At 40.6% G+C, this 13,751-nt stretch overlaps 1 protein-coding gene across 1 annotated transcript in view; it reads right to left on the bottom strand.

The window, feature by feature from the left end:
• MAP2K1 (mitogen-activated protein kinase kinase 1) overlaps positions 1-13,751 on the bottom strand; it is a 37,168-nt gene that overhangs the window by 4,386 nt on the left and 19,031 nt on the right. The window contains exons 3-7 of the mRNA XM_054168962.1: positions 12,202-12,348; positions 8,662-8,739; positions 8,067-8,118; positions 2,099-2,223; positions 457-664 (exon numbers count right to left, since the gene is read on the bottom strand). Coding sequence (XP_054024937.1) covers positions 457-664; positions 2,099-2,223; positions 8,067-8,118; positions 8,662-8,739; positions 12,202-12,348 — 610 coding nt within the window. The remainder of the gene's footprint in view (positions 1-456; positions 665-2,098; positions 2,224-8,066; positions 8,119-8,661; positions 8,740-12,201; positions 12,349-13,751) is intronic.

The raw sequence follows: 13,751 nt of genomic DNA, 5'->3' as shown, positions 1-13,751 counted from the left end.
ACAGCGTTACTCCTTTTCTGGCAGGAACGTTTCAAGAAGCCAAGTCCTATGCTCTGTTCTTACATGGCATCCAGTAGATATGCAGAAAAACATGGTGAAACAGCAACTGGGTAATATTTCCATGTAAGGAAGCTGTTTTCAGGTTTGATTCAAACCATTAACTTTACTGGGAATCATTGTACTGTACTTTGACCAGCACCTTAGAGAGATGAACCACAGCAACAGACTAAGATCTTAATGGTGCTGGTGAAGAGCTCTCATTAACAAAAAGATCTCTGGTCCTTGTTTCTCAGATACCTCCTCAGAGTGAGAGAGCCAGATGCCCAACACAATCATGAGGTTTTTAATTATTTTTTGTTTAAAGCCAGATGATGCAGACCAGTATCAGGTAAGGGAGAGCTTGATGCTGACAGAGAAAGGTACTAGGAAAGACTGTACCAGAGCGTTGTAACTTACAGCTGACTGGCCGACCAGGTGTTCTTTGCCTGGGTGAGGTCTCTGTGACTGGAGAATCTCCCTCTACAGGGCAGCCAAACATTAGCTCAAGCTCCTTGGAGTCAGGAGGAGGGATTGGGTACCTGCCAATAGCCATTTCTACCAGAGACAGCCCCATACTCCATATGTCTGATTGCACTGAATAATGGGTCCCCTGTAGTCTTTCAGGCTAGAGAGAAAAACAGGAAGGAGAGACAATACTGTAACAAGAAAGAAAAAAGAACTGCACTCTGCAATAACCTGGATAAGATGAAGGATGAAGCCCTAAATTATTACTAAACCCCTAAATTATTACCTGTTCCAGTGAGTTTTTTATTTTATTTTATTTTATTTTATTTTATTTTATTTTTATTGATTTTTTTAAATACCCAAACTGGAGTTCCACAAACACTGCACACCACTGCTTCAGGTAACTTTGAGACTTCAAAAACGATGTTGTTATCTTTCCCTTAGCATAGTATCTACATGTTGCAACCTTTAATGACAACAGGATAATTAAAGAGCAAGGAATAAACTACTATGGGTCTCCTGATGTACGTTGAGGGAGACAGTGTCTAAAGTACCTTTTCTTGCAGTATCTAAACAAATAAAGTCACCATTGTGGCTTAGTCTGTGACACGTGGTGACAGAGAGCAAAGCCAAGTCTCAGTCTGTAACAACATTAAACTGAGGAAAACTGAAGGCAGGCAGCACTTCACTCTCCTTCCTTCTACTAGGATAAAAAAAGGGAAAGCCAATAGCATGTCAAGGGCCCACAAGATACGGAGCTGTGAGGGCTTTTTTGCTAATTGGCAACAGTCCCTAGATGTACATAAGAACAAAAGGCACAGTTTTATTTCAAGTGTATCACCAGTATTACATGACAAAAGCGACTACTGTCTTGGCTGTTGAAATGCAGGTCCCATGCTGAGCAGCAGCATTAGAATGCTTTCACCCCTTTAAGTTTAAGCCCACGCAGCTTCAGTCCTAGAGCAGAATCTCTGATTGTACCAGTTAATTGGTTGTGTGCTGAACAAGGTACATTACAGACCTGTTAGTTCCATTAACTGTGACCTTCACATAATGCAAAGAGTTTAACTGAAGAGCAAGTTTCAAGGTATCCCTCATACACAGGAATAAAGAATACCCTGTAAATAGTCTCAGATTAGCTTGGCCTTGTCCACACCAGCCACTCCCATGCTGCTGCAGCCCTGTAGGGTTCCTGGAAGCAGTCACAACAGGATCACTAGCAAGGCAGCATCTTGCCTGCAAAAATGACCACAGCAAAATGCTAGAGTGGAATGAGAACCAAACCGAAGGAGGAAAGCAAGCTGCAAATACTGGGCTGTTTTAGAGACACATATGCAAACTGATTGGATTCTGCAGCATAGAGGCAATCACATCTCTTGCAGTGTTATCAAATACTCCAAGTTGCTTGCCTTTTCTTGCAGCAGTTCCTTTCCCCCACACACAATCTGATGCTGAAATATTCCTGGAATGCAGGAAGCACTGAACTCTGAACAGCAGTAGTAATAGCAACAGTTGGTTTCTTGTTTGGTTACTGGAATTGAGAGAACTCTACCATAAAACACAGTAACCCCAAAGCTACAGAATCTGTACTTACAGACATGTAGGAGCGTGTGCCAACAAACGAGTTTGCCATAGAATCTATCAGTTGCCCACTGACACCAAAATCACAAAGCTTGATTTCACCTCTAGAGTTTACCAAAATGTTAGATGGTTTAACATCTGGGGGAAAAAAGAAAAAAAGGATTATTTCTATTTGTAATAGATAAAATGGGAATTTTGACAACAGAAGTAACATGAAAGGTGAGAATTCCCATGCACCTCCCTTCTAGCCATAACACCATTCTGTCTGAATGCTCAGAGACTCGGCTCCCTACCTAGGCCCATTTCACAGTCTCTCTATTTAAATACAAGTAAAAACAAAGGTATTAAATTACAAGTGTAAGAAGGTTGCTAGTTCTCAGCCTGGATTTCACCCCGTTTCTGGGATTTCTAATCTTTAATTTGGGCAACTACATTCTCCCTGCAATGATACATTTGAAAGTATGTGTCATCATAACTCCTCTTCAATTGCATTATTTTGCCTAGAAATAATCAATAGAGAGGCCTTAGAAACTCATTTTACAAAGGTCAGTGAAGTACATCAGCCACACCATCATCCCTTGACTTATCCCTCACATGTACATAAGCACAAATTATCCTCTAGCAACTGTTCCTGCAGTTCCTGGAATCAACAGTTCAGGCTGGTTGGTTACTGTTGGGGGGGAGTGAAGGTGGTCTTGGTTTTGTTTGTTTGTTGTTGCTGGGGTTCCTTTAAAAGCTCTGAAAAAATAATTATCCTATTATTGAACTTCTGCATTTAAAATACCCTGAGATTGTTTACCTGTGACTGAAGCCTCTCATGATTGTGAATTCATCATTTTTTCCAAATGGATATTTAATAAGGGTCACTGGTAGCTAAGCAACTAATAATAGCTATTTGTGAATGTAAAAGGCACAGAACAATTGTTTAGTATTTCTTTTGTAGTAAAAGACCTTCTTACAGCTATATCTTGCTGCTTAGCTGGTCATTACCAATGCATTATGGAGATCAGTCATCAACAGCTCACAGCTGCAAAGCAATGCCACAGGAAAAAAAAAAGGGTACCAGAAACTGGATATGGAAAGAGATCAGCCCAGCCTGTCAGATTTTCCTACTGTTATTCAAGAGCAGATCCAGAAGTCCATAGTCTGTTGCAGATTTTCATTTGCTTTTCACTTCTGAACATAAATATATTCCAGGTGGCTTTCATTTTGGTGGCTGAGGAACTGACCTTAGTTTGGGAAGTCAACAGAAGGTCACTGAAAAGATACTAATGTGACTCCTCATCACAGGAAAAAGGTCTCCTTTCAGAAGGTTACACCTCAATGAATAAGATCCATGGAGATTGGAAGTGAAGACAAAACTAAATTTTAGCCTCCATTTAAAGGAAAAACACAAACACACACACACCAAATACAAAATCCCAAACAAAGCCTGAACAAAAGTTACCTAGTTTAGGAAATTGCATCTACCTTTTCTGATTCCTGACATCACCTTTCTAGGGAACTTAAACTGTCCAGGCACACTGGAAACTATTTTTTGGTGATTTGTGTATACACAAGTTCTAGGCTCAGCTACAGGAGAGCAAGCCTACAGCTTGGACACTTTGCTTGCAGTGAAGATCAGACCACCAAAACTCCACCCAATGATCTAAACCAAACTACCTCTATGGTCCTAACAGTGGGAATCATGCCTGGGTACTCATTTCTACCACAGCTGCTTTTGCCAGGTGAAGGCTTGCTCCTTAGGGAGGTGGGAGAATGGGGGCATATTTTTGTGTGCACTACTTTTAATTCTCTATCCCTAGTAAAGTTACTAGCTTATAAACAATGTTCTCCTCAAGAGACTTGCCTCCACCAAGAGCAGCAGAGGCACAGGGTAATGAAAAGGAAGACTCCAGTCTGGGAGCTCAACCTATCACTTCGAAATTAAACAGACAAACCAACGAACAAAACCAAACCAAACAAACAAGCAGCCAGAAAAAAACAACAACAAAACAAACAAAAACCTCACACCACTGAAACAAAAACACCCAAGCAGATGGTGCAGTGAGGCAGGCAGCAGAGATTAAAGATTCTCAGCTACACAGGAATCTGCACCTAAAGGTCTGTGCAAAATCATGGTGGAAAAAGCAATGTTTGCAAAATAGGCTGGAAGCACTGCAGAGCCTGAGCAAACCCTAGGCACAGCCCCTTGATCTGTGCTGCTTATCTCTGCACATCTAATTGTTCAGTTCAGAATAAAGACATAAATCCTCCCTTATCTCTACAGTTCATGAATACTGCATGTTCATAATTAAATGAGGGGAAAAAATAACATTAGCATTCCACTGCCAGTGAACCAAAAGATATCCTCTTTATAAGCACCTTACAAGCTCTAGAATCCACCTGGCCTTGTGAAGACTTAACTTCTACCTTCAGTATTTCTGTTGCTGATAACCCCACACTGTGCCTTTCTTACAGCAGCACAGCAAACCATGACTCCCCACTGCAGTTATACAAGGGCTTGCCCTTCCCTCAGCATCTTCCTTTTCCTCACGACGTGCCCAGTGGGATCAGAGCATGATGTTTGGAAGGCTGCTGTCTTTGCACCCCTCTCACTGTAGCATGCTCTGCTATTTTAACTTCAGAGCACTTCAGCAGTTTCTCTGGAAACCAGAGATGTGTATTGCCAACTGGAATAGGCATGCCAAGGCAGCCTTCAAAATGTAAGCTCTAACTAGCAGGAAACAGATAAATCTAAAACCAAGTGTGCTTCACATATGAAGCATTTAAGCCTGAAAGAAAACAAAAGGACATCTCATATCACCACCCCTGGTCTTTTGCAGGCCTGTGCATTATTACATAATGGCAATATCAGCATGCTTGCAATATTGACCTGGCCATTGAGACTACCAAGAAAAGTAGAAGCATAGAATGGTTTGGGTTGGAAGGGACCTTAAAGATCATCTACTTCCAGCCCCTCTGCCATGGGCAGGGACACTTCCTACTAAACCTGGTAGCTCAAGGCCTCATCCAACCTGGCTTTTAACACATCCAGGCTTGGAGCCTGCACAACTTCTATGGGCAACCTGTTACAGTGCTTCACAACCCCTCTGGGGAAGAACTTTCTCCTAATGTCTAATCCAAATCCATCATCTTCCAGTCTGAAGCCACTATCCCTCCTCCTGTCACTACATGCCTTTGTAACAACTCCCTCTCCATATTTAACATTCAGACACATTGTCTAAGCAAACTAAACCTCACTGACATAATTTCACTCTACATACTTCTCATACATTACATTTTTTCCACTTGCCAATCCCTCCTTAATCACAGACTACCACACAACAGCACAGCCAGTATACAGCTAAGCATCAGTCAACTTCCAGAAGAGAACTTCACACTGCAGAATAGCAACTTGCTCATAAATCTTATGTGCAGAAAGGTGAACCAACAAAGCTCTCCTCAACAAAGATAAGCTGTAACATTTCAGTCTAGTGTGCAAGCTCACACCTGAGGTCTGGGTGTCTAAAGATAATGCACTAATGGCAACCTGTAACAGACAGACTGATGGACAGCATCAAAGGCAGAACGCAGTTAAGTCTGTCTCCCTGTCAACAGATGGAAACATTGTTCTGGCTGGCTTGCCTTTTCCCTGCTAGCACTAGCCACAGTCAACTCCCTAACAGCCACTTTGGCTCCCATGTTATCAAACATCACACATTTCAATGACAGCTCCTGCAATGCACCCAAGGTCATGTACTGCTGGTGCACACCGCATGAAAACTGAGCTGAGAAAATAAAAGTCACAATTTGTATGTGGAATTTTGCACTGCAGGGCACTTTCAGTCCAGTAATGTTGGAAGCAGCATAGAATAGGAACTTCTGTTCACCCGTGCACTTAAACTGTAATCTCTGATGTAGCCAATACTGTGAGGTTAAGCTGCACTTAAACAAGATCAGGAGGGTTTGGATTTATGAGATTGACAGATTGTAAAAATGAAGATAAAAAAAAAGCTTCCCCACAGCCAGCTGAGCAAGAACAACCTAAGAAAAAAGCCCCAAGCAAGCAACCAACATAACACCACACTGTTGTGTCTGAATTAAGAGCTATGAGGTACAACACCAACTCTTTCAGTATGCCCCCAAAATGCAACAATCTCTTTCCAAGCAGCCTCCCTTATGCTCTAAACAGAGACAAATGGCTTTGCAGCTACCATCAAAGCCTTTCCACAGTCTACTTTCAGCCTCCTTTCCCCACACCAGAACTACAATTGTTTAAAATATACAGAAGAGAAACATGTAACAGTCTACCTCATGTGTAAGGTGATCCTACAACAGGATTGCCAATTATTCATTCTCCTCTGGCCAACAAATGTATCAGTGTTTGATAAAGGTAACTTTATAACCTGGGGGTTGATCTGTGGTACAAAACTCCTCCTAAGAGTTGCCATGGTTTATACATACTGCATGATGGCTGCAATGAAAGGTGTCATTCAGACAGAAGCACTTCATCATTCCATCAAGAATAATGGAAGTTATTACTTGATCATCCCAAGTGTCATTTTTGTTTAATGGAACATACAAGAGATTCATGAAGGAGCTGGATTTCATAAGTGGCAGCCATAAGCTGAATATAAGGCAGTGCACTCACTTTACAGTAAAGTAACTAAAGCCCCCAGCAGTGTAGAAGCAACACTCTCATTTTGTACAGCTTCACCATGTTTTTGAAATCATTTGAGTATAAAAAGAGATGCAATTCTGCGTGACAGATGTCTAGAGAGAGCATGCAAATGTAAGACAGCTGGCAGAAATAGTGACTTGCCTTTCAAAGTTTTAATGGCAATAATCAATGTTGGACTGTGAAACTAATTTAAGGACAGAAATTTTAATTGTCAATCTCTCCAAAGGTTCTGTTGTCATACTTTAATAGATGTCTCACTATCAAAAGTTGTAATGAAGAAACAGATATGGTGGGACACTACTTTAATAATTTTCTTCATAATGAGTTTATAATTGCAGCATAATAATACCATTATTTATTCATAATTATGCCATTACAAACTCTCATTCACAGGTATCTTTACTGTCTTCTGTTTCTCTTCTGCAGGAATGGAATCTGCATGAAGAGCTTCCCCCTATATGCACTGCCTCATTTCAAGTGCTGACTGCTCTGGAGTACAGATACACACATGTAAAAATACTGCCCACAACTGCACTAGACAGGGTCTACCTCCACTGCAGTTACTCCAGGCAATAGTAAACTTAGCACAAGTGACACTGCAACAGATACAGATGTTTGAGAGCTTCTTCAGTCCCTAGTACTATCCAAGAACGCAGCCTTTGCCCTGTCTGTGACCGCTTACAAGTTTTTGTATCAAAAACACCTTCTCCTCCCAGAAAATGGTGGAAGACTTACTTGGTACTTAAAGGTAATAGAAATTGCATCACTCAGATCCTTCAACATATTCCTATCTTTCCTGCAAAGGCAGTACTCATGGTCTCAACACACACTCCCAACTGGACAAGTCACTCTGCAGCAGTTTCAAACACATACAGGATTTCTGTGTGGGGGTACAATCCAAGCACAACTGGATTATAAACTCAGATTAGCAGCTGTGAAGATGCACAATAGTCAGATATGGATTTTTTATTTTTTAATTGCCTTATTTAGGAAGAAGTTCTATACAGAGAGAGTGATTGTCCATTGGAATGGGCTGCCTGGGGAGGTGGTGGAGTCACCATCACTGGAGGTGTTCAGGAGGAGACTTGATGAGGTGCTTGGGGCCATGGTTTAGTTGTTTAGGTGGGTTGGACACAATGATCTTGAAGGTCTCTTCCAACCTGGTTTATTCTATTCTATTCCATTTTATACTACCCTAAAAAACCACCCTCTGAGCCAAAAGCCTATTGAACCATACAAAAACCCTATCATGGGAAAAGCACCTATTTTAATTTGAATCAAAATGATAGTCAAATTACAATACACAATTCTATCTCACCTCTGTGCATTATTTTATGCTTTTCTCTCAGGTATGTGAGTCCTTTTATTACCTAAAGGTGGAAAAAAAACCAATAAAAATATTAATGAAGCAGAAGAGATAATTGCCTGCCTTGCCTGCACAAAAATTCTAATTGAATGCAGTGTAACAAATCCTAAAGTGTAATCACTGCAATCACTGCACTGTAATTACAGACTAGAAAAATAAATTAAAAAATGGGAAAAAAAAATTAAAATAGAATCAACCAACCTCTCTTAAGTTTTGCCCACAGAGCTTAGGTATAAAAAGGTAACACTCAGAATTTTTAATGAAGTGTTAATTTTGCTGTTGTCCAGAAGCATCAGCTGATATAAAAGCAGAGAATCAGAGCAAACACCATAGAATGTGTTACTCATTCCAGCGTCCTGAACTACCAAGTGATGACCTGCACAAAAGCTGCTTGCTACAAGAAAGGAGCACACTCAGGAATCTGCTAGGAATCTCTCTCCCACATCCTTCAGCCCTGAAGTGGCAGCTTCCTGGAACTGACATTGCCACAGCGAGACAGAAGTATACCCACTTGCAGCCCTGGGGAGCGAGCGATGATCACACTTACCGCAATGCTAACTTTGCCCAGGATCTGCTCTGGAATTCTTCCAGCCTTTTTCAGCACTTGATCCAAGGAGCCACCATCCTAATAACAAATAGTCAAGCTTTAATCAAATTACTCAAACATTTTTTTTTTTTAAAGAGGACAGCAGTCTGGAGTCTAAGTCCAGAGAGAGGGGAAAAAAAAAAGGCTTGCTTTTACCGTTTGCTGTAGCATTGTTATGGTGCCTATCTGAAAAAATAAATCATCCCCCAGGAGGATGGAATCCATTTTATGTTTATTTAAAAATAAACATTTGGCCAGCAACAACATCCACTCAAATAAACACCACACAATGATCTCCCATACCAGTATTTCCATGGCGTGGATCTCGGTCAGAAGTGCTGTCCACAAACAGCTGACAGCCAAGCATTAGGCATTCTGTAACTTCCGGTGCAGGGCTGTAACATGCATCTCTCATTTCACAGCCAGCCCATGATACCCTCTCTCCCCCTCTAAAGACACAATGAGGAGGACTGAAGCAGCATAGGTGGTTTTATGATCCTGATTACAGGGATGAAAATCCATCACACTAGAAAAGGCAGAGTTCTCTTCCTGAATGCAATCCAGTCACAGAAAACATCCAGTTGGAAGAGACCTCAATGATCATCCAAATCCAACTCTCAACCCAGCACTGAAGGGTCAACACTAAACCATGTCCCTAAGCGCCAGGTCCGCAAACTGCTTAAACACCTCCAGGGATGCTGGAGACTCCAGCACCGCCCTGGGCAGACTACTACACTCTTTGAGAGCCTTTTCAGTGAAGAAATACTCCTTAACATACAGCCTGAACCTCTCCTTGTGCAGCTTGGAAGCATTTTCTCCAGTCCGGTCACTCGACACCAAGGAGAAGAGGCTGCCCCCTCCTCAGTCCAACCTCCCTTCAGGGCGTTGTAGAGAGCAATGAGGTCTCATTTCAGCCTCCCCTTCTCCAGAACTGAACACAATACTCAAGGTGTGCCCTCAGCACTGCCGAGTACAGTAATGTGTGCTAGTGGCACCGTAACTGAACTCAGATTTCTGTTCCACTCATCTCCCAGGTGAAATCCTACACAGAGTTGGCCTCTGTTACTTCTCCGTGTCCTAGGATCGAGGTTGATTTGGCACAGCTCACAAGGTGCCAAAAGGGAAGTAAATTCTTTTAAAGCACAGTTAAGTAACAATCTTGCTAATCTTACTAGGTTAAATAAACTGAATGCATGCAGGCATCTCCAAAGTCAAATATATTCCAGTGTTGCTAAGGGCTTTTGAGGAGGAAAACTGTAAAAAAAATGCTATTTTTAACAACTGATTCAATAATAGGCTTGTGCACAAGTTGTATATTCTCTAGAATAGAGACTCTACAATCAGAGAATTAAGAAAGTTGAGAAAATCCAGTATCCTGATGCCCAGATCAGCATTTGACATACCCCAGTACACAAGACAAAACTCCAACTTGAGAAACTGATTGTCTTCTACCCTAAATTAACTTTTGGAATCTTTCCTCTCCATTATTCCATGTAAAGAGAAAGGCTAGAACACAAAGTTTTATTATTTGAAGACTACAATCTAGAACTCTCATGAGAGGGAAAGGATTTAAAACACCAATTTGATCACGTATTTTTGTGATAAAAACCCCCACACCCACACACACCACACTTGGTTAAAAATACACCAACAAAAAAACAGCCTGTGTAAATCTCTTGTACAACCAGTCTGCATTCCTGGACAGCTGTCTCTGCTGAGACACCAATATATTAACAAAGATTTCATACAGAGAAAAACAACATTTTCCCCCACCCTTCCTGAAAACTAGCTCCACTCCTGGGAAAGACTGAGTACAATTCAGATGTCTAGTGTTGACTGCACCCTTCAGTGTCTTTCAGAGACAGACTCCAACCCTTTTGCCTGTTAAATACCTGTTGCTAAGCAAAGTTATGCCTTGATTTTGGATTTATGTTCCTAAAAATATCAAACACTCAAGTCTTCAAGTTCTGTGCTTTTTCCACCTCCAACTTTTTGTTCATATTCATACATTTTGTAACTCACTGCTAAAAATAAGAATTTTGACTGGCAGGATTTGAAAGAAAGTTATGCACAAAAAAAAAAGACAATGGAGATTCTCATCTCACGTTTTATCCAAAGAGACTGAAACTTTCCACCTCATGCTCCTCATTAAGACAGCAGTTTAATGGCTTAATTTAGACTAGCGTTTAAATAATCCTTCCCTGTATCATAGCTTGTTGATCAACTGTTCCATGTGTAAAATCATGTATCCAGCTGGACTCAGACCAGTTTCAGCACTGCACCACCAGATTTCACATTGCCTTCTCTTAAAACTGAAGAGATATTCACTGTCAGAAGAAGCAGTCCCCACTTAGGAACTGTTAATTTTCTCTGATGAATAAACTCCAGGCCTCTAATCTCTACATGGAATTATACACCACCACCTCCTCTTTTGTCACGTGTTAACATACACATTCTCTTAGCAATTTCAGACGTGCAACTGTGACCTTTAATAACGGACTCCGAAACGAGGCCCAGGCTGTCATTTTTAACATCTCCTTTCCCAGTTTTCATTATTTTTTCTCAATTTTGAGAAACTTACTTCCCTACAATTCCCAACAGTCATTTGTATTTTGGGGTATGCACACCTTCTATTCGGCTAGCACATGCTTAAGAACTGGCTCCTGATCGCTCGTTCCTAGGCAACCATCGATTCCTTCTAAAAATTTCCGTAAGAGAAGACCAGAGAAGCATTAAAACAATCACAAGTACTTTCCAGAAAAATAAGCTCTCTCTCTCTACAAAAACTGGCTTTTTTTTCTTTCCCCACCCCCCCTCAAGGAGAAAAAAATAAATAAGTTAAAAAGCTCTTCAGATTTGTTGCATTTCTTATTGTTCAAAACATCCTCTGCTAAGCAAGTTGAGGGGAAAAACTGACTGGCCTTTAATTACCAAAAATTTACTTTTAAGGGTTTGCTTCCATATGGTTAGAGAAAGGCAAACAGATGCTGAGAAGAAAGTGTACTTTTGTATTCAAATGAAAACACAGACAAATTTTTGGCACTTAAGTTGTTTAAAGACCTTCTGGGCACTATTCTTTTATGTTTGCATTTTCTGTAAAACTGGAGAAAAAGGAGACAAATATGGATTCAGCTAAGAATTAACTGGACTCATTGTCATAGCTACTAAGGACTACACAGCTGTAGCATGAGAGCTGGTCCATTCTGCATGGAAGGTGACACTTGTTCCCATTTGGGTTTAGTTATAAGTAGCAGATTTGGGTAAGTATATCAAAATGAAAAAGACCATGGATAAAGGAGAGGCAGTTGGGAGGCTACACGTGTACAGCTTCGACTACAAAGTGGATACTGGAGAAGAGGACACGATGATCTTGAAGGTCTCTTCCAAGCTGGTTTATTCTATGTATTCTATTCTATCTCCCAACCCCATTTGCAGAGAAAATCCAAAAGACAGTATTTGATTCTTTGGTCTGTTAATAACTTCAGATTTATATGGACTTACCATATGTTCCATGCAAATGCTGATTTCTCCATCACTGTAAAAAGCTCCATAAAAGCCCACTATGTAAGGAGAGTTGCACTCGTGTAGAACTTGCAGCTCACGAATGATCTGGTTTCGAATAGCTGGCTTGATCTCTAGATGAATTAGCTGTAAAATAATCCACCCATTATTTTCAGAAGGAACAGGCTGTTCAGAAAGGTTTTCAATACCTAGGTGGATCAGGCCCTGAGCAGCCTGCTCTGATCTCATAGCTGACTGTGCCTTGAGCAGGAAGTTGGACTCCACAACCTCCTGAGGTCCCTTCCAACAAGGATTATTCTGTGACTTAACTGTAAAATAATCCATCATTATTTTCTTACTGGCAAAGAGACAAAACCCACTGCAATACAGCATGAGAAAGCTGAAACACCAGCATTCAGGAAAAGGTGGAATTTCTATCTCTTCACAAAATACTTCTCTCTCAGAAACTTATTATTCCAGTCCATTTTCTTCACTTACCTGTTTGGTGGCTGTTTTTTTTATGGGTGGTTCAGAAACTGAAGGGTTTTATGTTGAAGAAAAGCCATAAACAAATGTCTAAAGGAAATGTGTCAAAGACATACTGACTCAGAAGCAGCTGCTGAAAAATATCTGCACAGGTGTTTGTAAAGCATTAGTGGAAGGAATGAGCTGAACCTCAAATTAAAAACTCCCTGAACTGACTCTAAAGCCAAAGGGGAGATTACATAAAATACTTTATTCCACTCGACTGCTTTTTTTCATGCAACACATGAAATGCATTTGTTTAGTGAAAGGGAAAATTAAGGAGACAATATAGAAAACAAATTTTAGTCAATATATGAAAGAAAAAAATGCAGTTCAAACATCTGCTCCACTGAATATTAATGAATTGGGGCAAAATTTCCTGTTAAACCCACAGTAGGTAAAAAAAATTAGCTACATACAGAATCACACAGAACACATCTGGTCAGAAGAGACTTCAAAGATCATCCAGTAAAAAAAAAAAAGCAAACAAATCAAGAACAAAACCCTCTGCACCAAATGGATTTAGTTCAAGAAAACCTCAGTGATTTGTACACTTTGTACTTCTCACACATCAGAATGAGCAGTTTTCTTTGCTTCTCTCCAAACCATCAGCGTACTGAGCATGGTTTCCTCAAGTCAGTACAGGCATATTTTCCTTTGGTTTTAAGAAAGGTGCAGCATCATCCTCAGCAGAAAGAACTACCTGAAGTCCTTCAACTTCTCAACATGAAAAAATGGAAGTTTTCAGTGCAGTATAATAATGGGATTTGAGTGTGATCTATTGTATCCTTCTCAAAGGCATAAGGTACCTAAACAGATTAGGCATTTCCCTTACTGCATTTGGTTCCCAGGGACATTGAGAGCTCCTCACATAAACAAAATGAGAATTACAACATCGAGTTTTTACAGTTTACAAAAAAGCAACCCTCAGTTCTCTTACTAACTTGGTCACAACTGCCACTGGTTGCAAAGCATACAGCTGAATCCCTGAAAGCCACTCTAGCCATCAGGACAAGTACCTTTTT

Source organism: Dryobates pubescens, chromosome 17 (assembly GCF_014839835.1).
Source record: "Dryobates pubescens isolate bDryPub1 chromosome 17, bDryPub1.pri, whole genome shotgun sequence".
In the NCBI taxonomy this organism is placed as follows: Eukaryota; Metazoa; Chordata; class Aves; order Piciformes; family Picidae; genus Dryobates; species Dryobates pubescens.
The sequence above is the reverse complement of the archived record's forward strand: the minus strand, read 5'-3'. Positions and strand labels throughout refer to the sequence as shown.